This window comes from Periophthalmus magnuspinnatus, chromosome 8 (genome assembly GCF_009829125.3).
Source record: "Periophthalmus magnuspinnatus isolate fPerMag1 chromosome 8, fPerMag1.2.pri, whole genome shotgun sequence".
Classification (NCBI taxonomy): domain Eukaryota; kingdom Metazoa; phylum Chordata; class Actinopteri; order Gobiiformes; family Gobiidae; genus Periophthalmus; species Periophthalmus magnuspinnatus.
Window position 1 is genome coordinate 3,029,662 of NC_047133.1, and position 19,825 is coordinate 3,049,486.

At 39.3% G+C, this 19,825-nt stretch overlaps 1 protein-coding gene across 1 annotated transcript in view; it reads right to left on the bottom strand.

Annotated features, from left to right (window-relative positions):
* Positions 1-19,825, bottom strand: part of prkcbb (protein kinase C, beta b) — a 121,319-nt gene that overhangs the window by 72,328 nt on the left and 29,166 nt on the right. The window contains exon 3 of the mRNA XM_033971099.2: positions 10,309-10,391. Coding sequence (XP_033826990.1) covers positions 10,309-10,391 — 83 coding nt within the window. The remainder of the gene's footprint in view (positions 1-10,308; positions 10,392-19,825) is intronic.

A 19,825-nucleotide genomic window follows, 5' to 3' on the forward strand; every position in this document is an offset into this window, starting at 1 on the left:
ACAAGCAGCTTCTCAGCCTGGAGTCTGTCCATGCAGCAGAGAGGAGGACAGCTGAGGAGGCCTGGAGCAAACAGGTCCTCTCCCTAGAGTCTGCCCTCACTGAGCAGAGGCAGAGAGCTGAAGACGCCCAGGACAAGGCACAGAAGCTGGAAGAGAGCCTGAACATCGAACGGAGCAAAGTCCACATGCTCCAAAAGGACTTGGACTCCCAGAGGATGACTTTTACGGCTGCGCTTGAAAAATGTCACGCCACCCACACGGCCCTGGTGGAGGAGAGCTCACTCCACCAGCAGACCATCAAGGAGCTGAGCACAGCTTTGACCCACAGCGAGGAGGAGAGAACATCTGCCCTCCTCAGATGTGAGGAGCTGGAAATGTCCCTGAAGGAGTCAGGTGATCAGCTGCAGCAGACCAAGGCCATAGTGGAGGAGCTCCAAGCCGAGGTGGAGAAGAAGAACAAGAAGAAGAGGAGGAGGTGGTTTTGTTGCTGGCAGTAAATCACCCTCCAGGCTGAACCCAACCCCTTCTGAACCTGTGTCTGTGTATCTTGACTTGTTTGTACCATAAGTGGCACAAATGAGTTGAGGTACGACACACACACAGGTCCAGCATTTTAAATAAATAAAAAATAAAATAATTCAAATGAGTCTAAATGGATGTTTCCGTTTCCCAAACATTTCCTTCTTATGTCCGTTACATGACAGTGGTGCAGAGGTGCTTCAGTTTCATTGGTCCAGCAGCAGTTAATCAGTTAATCTCAAAAATCTATTATTGTCGTCATATCTTCAACAAATTTATGACTAGTGCAGGGCATCATTAAGAAGTTGCCAATTTGATAGATACCTCAAGACACAGGGCACGATACGCATCTCAATACAGTGATATATGAGCTCTACATTTACATTTACACAGGGACACGTGCAGTTTAACGGCTCTGAAGGATCACAACATATTTACTAAATCACAACTGAGATACTACAAGTCTTGTTAAAAAGTTAATATGAAATAAACCAATTTTAATCATCAAAACAGGGAATCAAATGTCAAATGTTCTTCATAAACAAGCCACACAAATGTAGCACTGTGACAGAATAACATGTTAAAATACACAAAAAAAACATTATTGGTGATATATCGATACAGCAGGCCATGATATCGATACTGTATCATTAAATTTAACAATACGATAGATCAATATTTCAATATTTTTGCCCCTTAGACAAAGCAATAACATCTCCACAGACACGAGCAGGTGGTGTAACCCTGAAAAGTGACGTCGTATTAATGTGAACTGCCAAAATATTCTACATGGTCATGCTATTTTATATCATAAAGAAAACACATATTTTTGTCATCAAAGTAAAAAAAAACAAAAAAACAGATCAGCCCATAGTAGTCATTGCCAGTAAAAATGCCAAAGGGAACACAAATCCTGCTTTATTGGGTTAAGTCAATAAAAATAAATTCAAGTCAACGTCAATACGCGAGTAAACAGCTTTGTGTAAAAATCAATAATTTACAGGCAGCTTCTACAGACGGGTCCATATGTGCACAGACCCACCGTGACTCCAGGACACGGCCCGGGTGCAGGTCATTCACTCTCACTCACACAGACCGCCTCAATCCACTGCCTCCGTCTGGTGTGAAATGAAGAGTCAGACAAAGGCCAAAGAGCAAACGGCAAATGTGAGTCCAGTTTTAAATGAACCGATCTTCTTATGGGTGAAGAATCAAATCAAACATGACGATTGTACAGACATTTTGGACTGGACTTGTATAAAGAACGGAGAGAGGATTTAGGATTTAGCTACGGTTATAAAAACAGATTAGCAATTAGCCCAAAAAAAGAACATTTGTTTTCAATGTTTACATCTAGTATGGGTCCAGAACAGGGCTGGATGATTTAAAAGACTGAAATATGAACTGCTAAACCCGTACAAGAATCTCATAAACTGAACAGAACATGTTTGTAGACGTTTATATACAGAGTTGTCAGGTTTTACACGTCTGTAGACATTATATTGTGTCGTTTGTGGAGGAAATTATGTAACTTAAATAACTGCTGTCTTTGCGTTTTTGTAATTGTGTTCATTCAGAGTTTTATTTTAATATATCGTGCAAACCAGCTCCAGAAAATAACATTAATTAAACCATCAGATTTATATATAGCAGCGTTCAAGATACCGAAAGTGCTTTATGGTGCATTATTCGTTTACTCTACAATCTGGTGGTAAAGTGCGGTTTTATTATTGTAGCCACAGCTGCTATCTGCCCCTCTGATCAGCTCCAACACTCTCACGCACCACATTCAAACTAGGCAAAGTGGGTGAAGTGTCTTGCCTAAGGACACACCGCTAGCATATACACCTGTACTCCCAGCAGTCTCCCATCCAAGTACTAACCAGAAGTACTGCTTAGCTTCTAAAATCAGATGAAATCAGGCTTAGAGTAGCGACACGGTACTTTTTTTTTTTTTTTTTTTTGTAAAACATGAGAGCAGAGATCAACATTATGGGAGCCACATGTAAGGTATTATTTTGGGGCCCATTTTTGTGTGTGAACTACAACAGAGACATTGCTTATTTTGATTACATTTTACAGTTGAAAGCCTAGTCTTGTCTTGATACTAAAATTTCAAAGACGATTTCAACCCGGTAAGAACAGCAACAAGAACATGCCCAATTTTGAATATTTCTAAGAGTTTAGAATATTTATTTATTTTTATTTTTAATTTATTTTATTTTTTTATTTAATTACCGGTATTTTTATTTTTTATGTATTTATTTTTTATGTATTTATTTTATTTTATTTTATTTTTTTATTGTATTTTAATATATATGTGTTTTTGCAAATAAAGTGATGCAAGAGCTCGGGTCTCAGGAGGTTAAGCAATAGACTCGATACACAATACCAATATTCAGACAATAGAATGTGATTTTCAACATTAAATAATAATAATACTTTCTGTTATATTACCATGTGGCCTGTTCAGGAAAGGTTTACAGTATTTATGTCCTGTGAATGTGACTTTGTAGTATTGATACTTGCTCAAATGCGTATCTAGTTTTGATCATAGACTGTGTAGCAAAAATGGACTAAGGGAGTGTATAGTGTCCAGTTCCAAGCAAATAAAGCTCATCCAACACCTGTACCACTCTAACTTTGCCTGTAACATATAAATACTAGTTTTAGTATCGATTAGCGTGTGATTTTTGATACTTCTGACAACCCTAGTGCTTAGTGGATCCCTGTGTACGTATTAACTTCTTGTAGTTACAAATTACTCTGCCTGATATGAGGGCATTGTTTTCCAGTATTACATAGTGAAAATACTCCTATAGGATTTTTCTCATTCTTACATAACACATGACTAAACAGGTAGAGCCCATAACGGACAATAGATGGTGGTTTTAGTGTCTGGTGTCTATTCTCACACAGCATTTCATCCAAATGCTTCTTCCCAGTCTCTGTAATCCAATAACAGAGCCATTCTCTCCAAGACTCGAGCAGTAATATTGTAGCTGTTGTGTCTGTGATCAATAAAAACACACATCATTGCTGAATGTTTATGTCTTTCCGGGTTCCTAATGTTCCCACTGGGGATGTAAAGTGTTTCACAGAAAGACTATTTCAAGATTTTCCAGCTGATTGCCTGAGAGATGGCTCTAATCGTTGGTTGAAACGCACAAACTTATTCCCTCGTCTATTTCTTGTGTTGACATAAGAAGCAGAGAGGAATTGTTTTTGCCAGATTGGAGTTACGTTTTTGTTTAAAGAGCAGAGGATATTCAAAGGGGGATATTAAGCTTTATTCATTATTCATTACTATTTGTTTATTTTTGGACACTGCAGCAATATTTCTTAGTAATTTATGGACAATAGGGCAGTGGAGAAAGCACAGAGTACATGTTGAATGCCTTCTATTAATAACAGAGAGAAGTAAAGTATTTTTAACACATATATTTTCAATTATCAATGTTTTTGAGAGCTTAAGTTTTCAGAAAACACAGGGGCACGTCCTGGTTTCAGCCTCGTCAAGGTAATTTGCAAGAATCGTTAAAAAAAAGATTCTGGATTTGTGTTTGAAAACATCCAATAAAGGTAAAAAACATCAGTTGTATTCTGTTTTCTTGCAGTTCACAAAGAATGTCTTGTCGAACTCTTGTATTTTGCCACAAACAGTAACAAGAAGCGTGCGCCAATCAATAATCAAATCCTAAGGACACGTACGGGCTGAACGCAAACTCGGAGGGAGCTTAGACCGTTATCTCCGTTTACTTTGCACCGTGAAGATAAATCAGACTCATGGCTTTTACAGCACGCACCAGAGCAGAGATCTCCAACCTTTATTTTCTCCGGTGAGCTACTTTTACAAAACAAATACGCCAGAGAACGACTAATTTTAGTGTTTGCAAGAAATTGAGCAAATATAAGAGGCGCAGAGAGGCTTAGACGGGGGCACAGTTACATGTCGATATAATATAAACCATTACCCATCTATTATTGCACAAAGTTGGGCATCAAAAAGACACATTTACAGAGATGATCTGCGTTTAATTAACCACATTTGAGCACAATACGTGTCATTCAGAAATGCCTCGGTGAGCTACGTGTAAAGGCGTAGAGAGATACTGTTGGGGACCCCTGCGCTCTCGTTCAAATACTAACCAGATCCAACCTCGCTTAGTTTTCAAGATCAGTTAATCGTGAGGTAATAAAACTGTAAGAGAGTACTTTTGGCAGAGATTCTTTCTTTGCAGAGAACATTATATAACTATAATTTCAACCTTTGTAGTTCCATCTACAGCCATTATATCATCAACCTCTTCACACTTAAAACTAAACAGAAAAAACACTCTCTCTTTAAACTATAGAATGTGATTTTTAACATTAAATTATAGTACTTTTCCCGTGTGGTCTTATATCTGTGTAATCCCTTAGTGCAGCAGCGTCAAACTCATTTTCACCGAGGGCCACATCAGCAAAATGGCCGCCGTCGAGGGCCAGATGTGACTGTGCAGCAGAGTAAATGTCACTAAATGCAACCAAATGTCATGTAAAATAAATCTAACTACTTTTAACTTATTAATTTACAGTTTCTGTGTTTATTACCTGTTCAAGTTGCAAATACTGCATCTCTTTGTAACTGCGCATCCCCTAAAAACCTGACATTTTTAAAAGTGTGTATCTGGTCTTGGCAAACCTGCTCACAGACGTTCAGCTCCGCTTCAGCCTTTTAATTATTGGACAATTAGTTTTCTTTTTCTTCAAGGCTAACTTTTGCATATTTAGCTCCGTGTTTGGTGTCAAAATGTCAAAGTAGATTTTTCTCTTTCACAACCGACCGCGCCTCATAAAAACACAAAAAACATACAGGTTTTTCTCCTTGAAGCACAAACTTTTATTCACCTCCACCTTTCTTGAAAATGCCTTCCATGCCAACGATTTTCCTCTTCCTGAACATTTTGGGATCATCGTTTTCAAATATCCACTTGTTGGGAAAATATCATTAGTTTATGGTCAATTCACGCATTAAAGCAGCACAGACTTATTTCAAAATGACAGTCATGCCTTTTAATTTACCTCCTCGTGGGCCACATTTTTGACACACTGGTTCTGATACAACTCAAGATCATTCTACAACTCATTTCTGTCCTGTTAATGTGACTTTTTTTAGTGTCACTACATCAATACTTGTCAAATCTAGTTCTGATAATAGTTTTAGTACTGATAAATACCTGATTTTTCATACTTTTGGCCGCTCCAACACGGTGGTTTGGTACGACAGCTCACACTTACAAAGCATGGGTCTAAAATGTAGGTTTCATTAGAGGAGCTCATCCCTGCACCTCTCCCACTGGGACCCCACTCTATTAACCCACATCTATAATTGACTTCTTTTAAACCTCTACAGCTGAGGTAAAATACACTTATTCAACTGTACAGGACGAATTTATGTAAGAGCAGCAGGATCAGCAGTGGACGATCAGGAAGCACGGAGTAAAAGATAACAGTATATTTCATAAATCAGAAGTGTTGGTTGAAAATAAATATCCTACACTACTACCTCCAGCCACAAGGGGTCAGAATCTCAGACAATTATTAAACAATTATTATGATTAAGAATAGACTGAGTTATTATAATTTCCGCATTTTACTTATTTACCAAATGTGTGTCAAAGAAATCTGACCTGAATTCAATCAATCAATAATTATATATCCATCATACTGTATATACATTATAGATAAATGTTGTGTTTTTAGGAATGGTTGGCTCATAATTACAGTTTATTTTAAAGTACACCAGTAAAATAAATCATTAGATGTAGATACTTGTGTATTTGTTGTTGCAGTAAGTGACCAACATGTGTTTGTGCATCTGGACATGTCCATATGGAATTTTGATGCAAATTTGGTTCTGATTCAAATTGAAGAATAACACTCCACTTGTTCTTGTTTTTAAGCACAGCTCAAGCAAACTTCAGATGCTCCATCTGTTTTTCACTTTCCTTTCTACTTTAGGTAACTGTCGTATGTGGCTGGTGGTTTGGTGTTTTGCTTCACGTGTCCCGTAGGGCGGCAACATTAACCATCAAATCAAAACTTTAGAATTTTTTAAAGTACCATAATTTCCTCATTCTTCATAAAAAACAGCTAACCCTGTGGTCTGAACAAACATGTAACATTATATTAGCTTGTCAGTTCATATTTCAGTCTTTTTGTCACTTGTGTTTAAAATGTGAACTTAATGACATAAAAATCAGTTTCCAGGTTTCTCCAGTTTCCCTCACGTCTAACCCACAGTGAGGAGTGAGGGGGACTCCTCAGTCCCTCCTCTGTATGAAATAACCAGAGTCCGATCCTCACGTGGCTCCTCCTATATTTAAATGCACGGCGGAGCAGACCTGTCTGACATCCCTGCGGTGCGGCTCCCGGGTCAGGAGACCCTGGGCTCATTACAGAGATGACATGGTGGGGGTGCTCGGGTCCCGTAATTAAGAGCAGGGGCCCCAGGGGACCAGTGGCATTTCAATAGAGCTGGTGCATGGAACAAAAGGTAAGGAGGGAGAAAGTGCCACTTTTAGAACCAGAGACAGTGTCACGGAAAGTTCAAGAAGTCACCTCAGTCATTATGTAATAAGCAATTTACTGCAAAGTCAAGAGCAAGAATATGGATGTATGGAGAAGAGCAGGGTTTATATTTAAATGCATCACTAAAAGCATTTTTTATTAAGTAACTTCAGAGCAACAAAGCAGGTCCTTTCTACAGTAACACACACAAACACTCTTTATATATTAATGTAATGTCCACACTTGTGTTGAGTCATGATTTGCAAAGAAACATCTTGAACTGAGGTTGCTTCTTTTTCTTGGCTTTGGTCAACATCACAGACAAAGTGTGTGTGTGTGTGTGTGTGTGTGTGTGTGTGTGTGTGGGGGTGTGCGCGCGCGTGCGTGCAGAGCTGTACTCACACTTTGCCCACACATCGAGTTGGAAATTTCAAACTCTAGTTTAGTTTTGAAGATATGCAAAATTAGAACATTGAGTATATTATTGATAATATGCAAAGTAATTTAAAGTGTTTTACAGAATAAGAAAGACATTAAAATCACACTAATCAAAACATAAATAATCACAAATAATCATCATAAAATTAATGTTAAAGGAGAAAAGTGCAGAATAAAACCCTTTCAGTCATATGCACAACTAAAAAGAAATGTTTGAGCCTGGATTTAAACATTGTCAAAGTGGAGGCCTGTCTCACATCTTCAGGTTTTAGCTGCACAAAACTGAAATACTGACTCTCCATGTTTAGTCCTGGTTTAGTCCTGGTTTAGTCCTGGTTTAGTCCTGGTTTAGTCCTGGTTTAGTCCTCCTCATGTGAGATGGTTCATGTGGCTCATGTGGGAGATGTTCTTTGGTGCTGGTCCTTGCAGAGACTTGTTCACAAAGAGCTGATTTAAAGTCTCTGAGCCACAGGAGCCAGAGACCTGAGCCACAGGACACATGTGTGAAGTACTTCCTGGTTCTAGTCCTGACCCAAGCAGCAGTGTTCTGGATGTTCTGTTCTGTGTTAAGGCTCGTTTGGAGAGAACAGTGAGCAGGACGTTACAGTCGTCTAACCTACCTATAAGTCTCTTCAATTACCTCTGCATTTGCCATATAACCTTCACCAAATGACAAAACTAGAAAAGACTAGGCAACATTGTTAGTAAAATCTAAATTATAATGATCTTAATGCTGTTTCACATGCACTTTAACTTTCTAACTGCATTTTTAGAACAACCCTAGACTAAAAAACAACACACCCAGTACATCCTGTTGTCCTTACACACGTATCATACGTTAAAAAAAGCCCCCTGTTCATGCACTGTCTCAAAGTGGAACGATTTGAACCCATTATAAGAGGAAGGGAGTTATTCGTGGCGCTGTCTGAGAGCTGAGTGTCACACCGGAAGCACAGAGGGACAAACAGCGTCGCACACTTCCCCTCTTTAAGTGTTCTTCTGTCACATGCGAATGGCACTTCAGGAGGAGGCAAGGACAAGCCAGGGCCACTTTAGACTGACACTCCAGCCGAGATGGGTAATTAATGATATGAAAGAGAATAATTCAGCATAATGAGCAGAAAACACAAAGGAGATAAAAACACTGATGTGACGGGGTTTGACGGAGGAAGCAGATTATCAGGAGCCATCATTAAAACTCACTTAGGGCTACTTAAGGAGATTATTTAAACATCAATATTTATTTGTCGGGTTGGAGGGTCATAAAGTATCACAAATCAGGCGATAATCGATGCTAAAACTAGATACTAGATACTGAAACTAGAGACTCATTTAGGCAGGTACTGATGCTAAAAAAGTCGCATTCACAGGACAGAAATGAATGTTTCCTGAATATCTTTAGAATGTTGAGCTGTATCTTTCACAAATATAAGAAAATAGACTAGAATACACCCATGGACCACTGTGAACCTACTGGACACTCAGGGATTACACAGATAAGACACATGAGAATAGAAAAGAAAGTACTACACATTCTATAGTCTAAAGAAAAAGTGCTTTTAGTGTTTTTCATGGTGGTATCGGTATCGGTATCGAGCCTCTTTCTTAGTATCGAAATCAAGTTTGAAGACAATTTAATCTGGACTCACCTGTGTGAATGAATTGAATTTTAATTTGTTTGTTTGTTTTCAGTCTGCTTCTCTTTTGAAACTAAAAATGAACTATAACTTTTCTCATCTTCTCGTCTCCATGAAACTGTTACCGCTTTGTGTCCAGAATGTCCCACAGTATGGCTTTCAATCATGCATTTATTATCACCAGAAAATGTAGACGGTTAAATTCTTGGTTGACGAAAAAGCAGGTGTAGCAAAAGCTCTCAAAACTACACATATGAACCTCATCGTATCTGACCCAAAATGCACTCACCAAACTACAACTAGGAATTGATGCACAAACAGAAAAGTACTACAGTGTATTTATATAAAGACAGTCCTTCCTTTTTCCCTATAAATACCAAAAAAGCCAGATGTTCAACTAACACACCCACCAACTTCTCCTTTCTGTTGTCGTCCCATATAAATCCATACAGTCTAAAAAATAAATTAAGACTCAAGCAACTGATTAATCAACTAAACGACAACACAGAGCACCTTTAATATTCTAAGTATTTTATTATTGTAGTTAATTTTTAATGCTCACTTCTTGCTCTGTAAATCGTTTGGTGCATCGACTTCAACTTCTTTCAAAAATGTCTGTCTATTCGATAAATAAATAAGTACGTAAGCGTGTGCGTGTGGGTGTGTGTGTATAATTAGCAGTATCTCTCTTGTATTTGAATATGCTCAAATTGTGCAAACAGGAAAGACAGAACACGGAGGGGGTAAGTGCTAAAGTGACAGTGGTGTGAGCAGTGAGTTTGTGAGCCGCTTTTAGCTTCTGCGCCGCAAGAAATAATCACGTAACTTTGGTTGAATTGATCGTGGCGAGAAGGTGTTTTCCTGAAAGTAACGTTTTGAGTCATTTCAGAAATATTTTGCAGAATATTATGAGTTTATTCCATTTGAACCTATCTATCGATCTAGCTCACGTGTCAAACTCAAGGCCCAGGGGTGAAATCTGGCCCGCTATGTCATTGTATGTGGCCGCGACAAGGTAAATCAAAATGTATGACAGTCTTAAAATGTCAGTGTTTTGTTTTTTTTGTTTTTTTACATCTATGCAAATTGGCCCTCAGTGAAATTGAGTTTGACACCCCTGATCTAGCTCTTCACGGTGTAATTTTGAATAATGACGACTTACATCTGAGGCCGGCCCCTTGTCAGCGCCCGGACAGGAGAAGGTGACGAACTCATGGCAGCGCTTGTGCACCACGAAGCAACACACTGGAAAAGAGAAGAGAACAGAAGGTTAAACGGGAACACGGGGACACAACTGTTTGAGAAAATGTCCGTATATTTTGTGCATTTTTTTGTAAACTCCACCTAAAAGTGCCAGTGATGTTTTGCCACAGAATTGAACTCTCTAACTGTTTACTGACTGACCTGCGGGATGAACACCTCTGAAACCACAGCTATCTTGGGTAAACTGATAGAATCGCCATTTGCGCACCACTCCGACCAATTCATACACGGGCAACAATGACGCTACACAGTCAGGGCTGCAAATGTTAAACGCTCTAACCTCACTCAACTTCTAATTCTGAACGTTGTGACAAATGTTTGCTAGCTTGTTATAAAAAAGCGTGTTTATGCATTAGACACAAACATCCTCTGGTTAAACAGCAGCGAGCCGTTAGCAGCTGAATGTACAGAGTGATGCGCTGCTCATTTGTGAACGCCCACACTCTTGTTGTCCCTGACTGATGGTCTGCTTGTGTGGTTTTAAATGAAAGCTCGCCTCGTTTACCCAACAGTAAGCTGCAAAATGATTGGATTAATCACATTAGCCAGTTTTGCTATCAACATATTTGGAAATACACAAGTACGCAAGTTTAATATTATTCTTAAGGGTCCATTAGCAAATTTTGGGGGATTTTTTAACAATATTGACTAATTTTTAGGATTATCCCAGCGACAATATTCATTAATTAAGATTTGTGTAATCCCTCAGTCATTCAGGTATGATCCACAGTAAAAAACAAACAAACTAGACAATAAGTTTTCTGGACAAATAGGTGTCTTAGTTTCAATGTAGTTAGCGCCTTCCTTCAAATAGATCGATTAAACCTGCAAAAAAGGCACCCGATTGGTCTGTTTTTAATGTTTATATCTTGATTTAGGGACAAAGTAGCAACGACAACACACACGATCATGTAGAGTGGGTTAAAATGAACGGAAAATGAGACTCACAGGAGCAGTTACAGAGAGAAATGACACAGTTTTTCAATAGAAAGTGAATTGGAGCCAGAGCCGATGGAGCCAAATCACGCCCATGTTCGCTTCTTCACTTCCTATTTGTAACGCAGCATCTAGCGGGTTAGCTATGTCCATTTATATACACTGTTTATACTACACCCAGCTTTGGAAGATTAAATGTTTTTATTATACATTATGTAATTTAAATAATTAGCATATATGTGATTCACTTTGTAGTAATGTGTGTTTCATTGTTTTGTTCTGACATAGTTCATTTAATTTAGAAAAACACATCTTACAAATGGACTTCATTATAATTTATCACAATATTATCCTTTATGCAACAGATCAATGCATTTGTAAATTCTTCATGACAAGCCAAGAACTATAAAAGAAACAGAACATCTGAAAGAGGCGTGTGTGTTATTTTGCAGGCTGGTGGTGCGCAAACACATGTGAAAGCCTCATATCTGAAGCAACATCAATGTCTGCTACACTGACAGGCAAGACAATCCTGGCACAGGCTAAAAATACACATCCTACCACAACACGAGCAAACGCAGCGCTTAAGACGAGCACTGTATTTACATAAGGGCAGAGATGTCTGTATATAAGAGATTACATGTGAAGAGTTAACACACAAATAAAACCACAAAGAATTAAGGAAAATGTATGATAAAAACAGGTGTTACATTATTACACACTGACTAAATATATGATATCATGGCCAAAAGTCATAGTCGGTTTGAAATATGTGGTTATGAGAAGAGTTTAGATTAAAGACGCACGATTTATTGGTGCTTTTATCTGTTTAGTGATAAAGATATTGATTTTTAGCAGCTCTCCACCTGTATTAAATATTATTGCCCTGAAAGTTGTGAATCTAAAACCCAGTAACTGTGAGTTAAATATTGGTCATGTGTACTGGCAGTAAAAATACATACAGAGTTCAGATATTCAAGGAATAAATTGGATTTTGTTGTCTGGCACTGACTAAAAGGTTTTTATATATAAAATAATCTCCTCCTCACCCTCTGCGGGTGGTCTCATCCTTTTTCCACACTCGAGTCCTCTACCAGAGGCCCTGGGAGCATGAGGCTTCTGTGCAGTATCTTTGTTGTTCCTGTACTGCACTTTTCTGGAATGAGATGTCTGATGTTTTTCCTGGTTCAGTCAGTGGCTCGATCATTCTCCATGACTTTTAGAGGTGTTTTTCCACCTTGACCTTCCTTACACTTTTTTCCCCTCACTGTCTGACAAGAAATCAGACTTTGACATGTTTTTATTACGTTCATCAAAGTCAGAAGTTTTCATAAAGTAAGATTACTGTTAATTTAATGATTTGGGAAAACCCAGATGATCTTTAGAAGCTTTTTGTTTATTGACAACATTTGAGTTCATTAGAGACACCTGTGGATGCATTTGAAGGCAAACCTGAAATAAAAGAAATCAGCCAAGATATAAGGAAGAGAATTGTGGACTTGCTGGTTCATCCTTGGTGTAATTTCCAAAAGCCTGAAGGTGCAACATTCAACTATTCAAACAAGTATAAATATGTATATACACCATGGGAAATTTCCATCATACTGCTCAGGAAGGACACGGGTTCTGTGTCCCAGAGATGAACAAAATGTGCTCATCAGCCCAAGAACAAAAGCAAAAGACCTTGTGAAGACGCTGTATGAATGTGTCATTATCCACAGTGAAACGAGGACTGAACCGACATGGACTGAAAGGACACTCTGCACGAAGAAGACAACACTCCAAAAGAAATATAAAAAGCCAGATTACAGTTTACAAATGCACACAGGGACAAAGACCTTTGTTCTTAGGTTGATATGCACATTTATTTCAGGACACAGAACATCCTTCCTGAGCGTCTGATGCTGGACATGCTCATGGTCTTTATACTTGTGTATTATTGTTTGAACAGATGAAAGTGGCACCTTCTTTCTGATATCTTGGCTGATTTCTTTTGACTTTCCCATGATGTTACACAAAGAAGCAATGTGTTTCAGGTGTGCTTCAAATACGTCCACAGGTGTGTCTCTAATGAACTCAAATGTCAGTAAACCAATCAGATGCTTCCAAAGACATGACATCAGCACCTGGGTTTTCCTCATTTGTTGAAATGCAGTGGTAAACTTATTGTATGTAAACCTCAGACTTTGAATTATTTTGGCATTTAGCAAAAATACAAAATTTTGGTCATCCTGATTGATCTAAAACAGGAAAAGTTTAGTTTGGTTTCATGTCAGACAGTGAGGAAAAAAAAGTGTATGTGTCTTTTTATATATTGTAACTTCTGATTTCAACAGTATAAAGTCTGATGGACTAAATTCTAATGGACTTGTTGACAGTTGCTGATTTGTTTTCCAATAGAGATGCTGCTACATATTGCCTTTAATTACCACTTAATTTCGCTCACACATGTGTTTGACATGTTGACTGATCCAGGACACACACTGCTGTAAAACTTAATGAAGATGTGAACGTGGGCACCGGTGAGTCTCTGTTTCCAGATGGGAGTGATTGACAGATGCCAATAAGGGGAACGCTGTTTTGTTTTCAGGAAAAGCAAAACAGTGTTTTGGCCTGTCCCTATCAAAACAAGTGCTGCTTACAAAGAAAAAAGAAAGGAAAAATAATCACAGGGGCAAAAACATTGGTTATTTCTGCAGAATCAATGAGCGAAACATTAAACTCTAATCTGAGGAGAGAGAAATGTTGTTTTATTTGAATGATGGGTCACCAATGAGCTGTTTCACATGCGCCACTGACATAAACAAATCTGATTCCATAATCACGTTTGGTCAGACTCACAATGCAACGGAGGGCGTGGTGACCAGACTGATATCCCTCTGTATAAAAAATACAGAAATATTCTGGATTTACCAGGCAATTGCTGTCATATAATTTAATTTTTAATGTGGTTCTTTTTGTAAAATGAAACACTGAATGTATCATGTTCTTATTTAGTGTAAAAAATACAGTCTATCCTGAGTAAAACTCCTCATATCGAGTAAATCACATCCACCATGTCTATGTATCTTACACTGCACTGCGCGACCACAATTACTCACACAAACACAGGCACATAAATGAGCGATATGCACCTCAATGGTACTCCACTCCCACGCCATATCCTCTCTTTGGTCGCACCGCCCCCTCACCAACATGATCCACGCATCCAGCCCACAGCCCACTCCAATCCAGTCACATCTCAAAATGAACGCACAGAAAATAATATCGAAAAACCAAGAAATGTGTGTGTTTGTATTTGCACATATGGCTCAAAGGCAAAACTGCTCTTTTCCAGATACTGTGTTTGGCAGATTTGAAACCGAAACAGAAATAGTGTGATAGGTGCGACAGGAAAAGGACCCAAAACAAAGCGAATCGGTGAAAAAGCGATACCTGTAGTGTAATGATGTGTGACCCCAATTTTCTACTCGTGTAGACGGGTAATTATCCTGATTTACACATCTGCAAAAACAGTGATTCATTGCACAGGGGAATAGAAATACCTGGCAATTATCATATTCAAAGTGAGGAGGATATGAGAAACAAGTGAAGCCTTAGGAAGCTTGAAAACATGGTCAAATGTGCAGGGAGTATTGTGTTCGTCTGGGATGTTACACAGTATTGCATTTAAAGCCGTAGTATGTAACATTTTTGCCCTAAAAATGACTTTTTTCATTATAGATGTTTTTATTTCACTGAAAAACTAACAAAAATATGTGTGTGTTACTCTGAGTATGCTGGCATTTCCACAAAACCGACTCTGCACTAGTCCAGTCAAACCCAAGCACAAAAGACCCTAAAGTGTGGGTGGTTTGTCCAGTGCGAGTATAAACGAGCCATGCCCAGGTGGTGAGGCCCACACGCACGGTTTTAGTAGAGATCTGTCATGTGCACTGACATTATTCAGAAAAGAGAAAAAACTCAGATCCAAATCACACAGAGCATCCCGGCTTGGATAGGACATAAGTTTTGAAGCCTCTGATCTCACATTGTCCTGACTGCTCTGTGTCATTGTTATATCCATAAACTTACAGAGGAGCGAATCACAGCAGGACTCAGATCTGCCTCGCGATTTAAGAGATATTCATGTCGTTAGGCTTATTTTCTCATTTGATAACACTGGGCTGTGGCTCTGTTCAGTTGTGCAGGTGTGAGTGCGGGCCACAGAATGCTCCATGATTGTTTCAGCGCGACACGGTTCCAAAGGCCTAGTGTGAGTGCGCCCTTAGTTGGGTCTGGGTGAGGGACTTCTCCTGCTTGCTTACATGGTAATGGTTTTCTTTTGGATATAATACTCCACAGCATGGCATAAAACATCTCTATCTCCAAGGAGAATGTTCTGAAGTATGGTTTTAATGTTCTGTTTCCATGGACTCGTGCAGGTGATATGCCACACTGGAGAACACTGGAGCGCAGTCAAAATTACTTATTTACAGTTAATTAAGTGGTTGGAAGGGCAGGCAGATAAGCAGAGCAGGCAAGGCATATGAGCTTAGGACTAGTAAAATAAATACTAGGTTTCAAAGTATCCATGTTTGGCTTAGATAAATGTGATAGTTGTATTATGCCACATACCATAAAAATACAGCCAGTAACTTCATCATAAATCCTATTTCTGGAAACGAGTGAGCATTGACGAGACGACTTAAACATCTGACTGGTCTCACAGCCCTATGCAAACAAAGTATGTATTACAAATTATAGTGTAGTTAATGTGTAATCCTATAGGGAGATGTGTTTCTGTTCTGTTTCTGGCAGCCACTCCATCTCGTCTCTGCCCTCTCTGTCCTCCTGGTGCCCTCTCACCAGGTGCTGATCCAGTGACTGCTCTGCACTGGCACACAGCCCAGTCTCCTCTATTATTTATGACGTACATTAAATATCCATGCTGAACACACACGAGACAGATTTTACATGTAATATTCCAGACACAAAACTATATATAAGTATGGGTATCTATTTATTTTATTTCTTTTTTTTTAAACCATGATGTTGTCTTCTTTATGTCAGGCTAATGTGACATCAGAGGAAGTATAAGGCCTATAAGGTTACACAGCTCTAAATACTGCAGGTCGGAGCCATGGGGTGTCCCTGGATTACCCGTTACACTTGTTGAGCATACAGTTACACAATAGGCAGCACCCAACAATCCCTTTGCTACTGTTAAAGCCAACAATTATTAAAGAGTAGCGTTGTGTTCCTTTAGTCGTTTAATTGACAAATCAGTTGCTGGTGTCAAGAGCAAATCACAAAGGCTGTAACTTCCTTTAACAAAGTATAACCTGCAGTTTAGATCTGTACCATATAAATAAAATACATATATTCTTAAAATGTGATTCTTGTATTAGCCTGTCACCTCATATTTCAGCCTTTTTGTCTATTCTTCTGAACCAAAACATAAAACACAAATCTAATTGCGGTCTCCACGCTGGTCCGCAACATTTTCCCCAAATTGTTCAGCCGTTCATTGTTTTACTAGGATAATAACGGCTTTATATGGATCACATTTGATTGATTGTAGTTAACGTGGCTCACATCAGACTGATATGTGTGTCCCTCTGAATTGAGCTCTACACGTGATCAATTGGAAAAAACGCGGAATATCGTGACGATTATTTGAATCTGACTGGTCGAAGCATCACAACAGCGGAACAAGACGACAAATCAAACTTTTGTTACATCCAGCTGAGAGAAAAGTAAAAAACATCTCAACAAGCTCTTACTTTCTGCAGGTTTTTCTCAAACAAAGTCACCTGTATTGATGCTAAAACAGGCTGAAGTGCGTCTGTCAGCGTCGCCATGTTTGTTTTGGTTCGCCTAAGCACTTGGTCTACGGCTTCTACACAAGCCTCGGTGCTGCTCTGTGATTGGTGCACAAACCACCCGTCAGGCCGTCTCGCACCAGCGGGACACGCCGACATGGAGCTTGAGAACTCACAAATATCGTGAGAATCCATTTTGCTGCACAAGGTTAGCGCAGAGCTGTTGTTGAATGAATTCTTTTGAGCCAGTGGGGAGTGCTGTTTAGGTCAGACACTGGTTTGATCATAAAGATAAAAGCTTTTAAAAGAGCTTTTGTTGGTACGACGCCACACCTTAAGTCAACTCTTCAATAACAGGGACCGAGAAATTTATTTTGTTGATTAATTCCCTAAAAATAACGTTAACGCTTTCATAATTTTAAAGAGTATATAATTCTTGATGTAATTTTCAGTCATTTCCATGCTGCGTACAAGCTTGTCAAGAACGAGAAAACCTCACCAAAATAACAAAAAAAAAAGGTTTCTGACTTTGAGTTAACATACATTTAATAACATAAAATAGGGGTGCATGATATAACACAAGATTATCACAAAATTGGCTGACTCAATAATCAATATTGCAAGAAAATAACAACTTTTGGAATCTAAAATGGACAAAATTTCCTTAAGATCTGCATTAGACTGGAGTTGGTCTTGGTTTGGTCTTTGTTTTGAGCCGGTTTGAACTGTAAAGCTATGTGCAATTTTGTGTTAAATTATCTGAACTTATTGTGCCAAAAACTATATTCAAATATCCCAAATTCTATCATAAAGCTACGTCAATTCAATAAAGCTCAAACACATCCCAGGCCACATGTCAGATCAGTCATAGGTCCGTGTGTGGGGCAGGACATCTTCTGTGCAAGCTTTAACTTGTAGCGCCCAAAGCAAAACATATCATACATTTTTTCCCAAGCAAAGGGAAGTCCCAACACGTCAATGTATGTACACACTGGGTTATGAGGCCTAAGGAGACAGAGCTTACAGTTTCTAGAAGCTCCGTCCTTCTTTCACCTGTCGCTGGTTGTTGTTAGACAATCAAAATTCTTGCCCCACACCTGTCCTGGCCAATCATATAAATGCACTCTCTCTCCTGCATTTTTCCTGCCATCTTCAGCTCTGTGACACAACCATCTGTGAACAATATACAGATATAATATGTTGCTTTCAAAACGTTCTGTTTCCCATATAACAGTTGTCATTTTTTGTAATCACAGAAAACTCAGACATAACAGTTATATTTTGGTCAAGGCCACATTTCTTCTCAATAGCCTCTTTTTAAAACACCTGTGTAATCTCAATTTGTTAGACTCCGCGGGCGAGACTCCGCGGGCGAGGCTCTGGCGGCGCCGCTTAGACTCCGCCGCTCAAGACTCCGCCGCTCAAGACTCCGCCGCTCAAGACTCCGCCGCTCAAGACTCCGCCGCTCAAGACTCCGCCGCTCAAGACTCCGCCGCTCAAGACTCCGCCGCTCAAGACTCCGCCGCTCAAGACTCCGCCGCTCAAGACTCCGACGCTCAAGACTCCGACGCTCAAGACTCCGACGCTCAAGACTCCGACGCTCAAGACTCCGACGCTCAAGACTCCGCGTGTTCTTCATACAACAGAACCAAAATAGACACATCCTCCATCCCATTTCCATCGCAGCAGCAGAACAGTTAGCTACCTCATCTTCTCCATCTTCTCAAGTTCACCAAGTCCTACATAAGCCCTAAATAGAGAGATCATCCATGTAAAATCCAAAATTCTTTCACAGCTAAGTTAAGCAGTTCAACTAAAGCGGCTGCACCTGATTTTTGTTCATTTAGTTGAGCAATTTATTCTTGCCCCAGTACAGATTCTAACAGCTGCCTCTAGGTTAGAAAAAAGTCCACCGTGCACCGTCTACATCTAATTATAAAGTGTTATTATCCTCAGAAAACCAGGAAGTAGGCTGTTAGCATGTTAGGATGCTAGGAATGACTTAAGATCACGCCGATCTGTTTAAAAAGAACTAGTTTCAAGTTTTTAAGGCAGTAAAAATCCCGGACAGCTCCTTTAACTCTTCAACTCTTCTGATCTCGCTCATTGTTTGTTTATGAATAGCATTTTATTTGATTTTTGTATAGAACACTTGTTTGGCATTATCCGGGATGTGAAAGGCTCTACACACCGGTCACGTGAACTCATTACATAACAGCTGGTACAGTCGATACCACAGAGCAAAAGTCTTTATGTAAATCAATACAACATGAATTCGAGTCTCCCTCTTTGTCCGGTACATTTATAGACACGTGTATTCAAGCCAGTGTAGTCTCCTCTTAAGATGCTTGGCAGGGAGTGTATGGTGAGTTAGACAGAGCCGGAGAGACGAGCTGCAGTGTCTGGGTGTGTGGATGTGTGAAGCTGTGGAGAGCTGTACAGTCATGTCCCAGATACTGAGGCTGTCACAGGCACCAGCCAACACACTGTCTGTCTATCTGTCTGTCTGTCTGTCTGTCTGTCTGTCTGAAGCATCCTGGCTTGTAGAGATAGATGTGCTAATATTGGTATTGGGGATATTAGAGGCATTTTTCCATATATTGGTATTGGGAAAATATATTGGGACGGATTTTTGTGTGTACTTTTGCAAATTTTAATTGGAATAGATGAGCAATG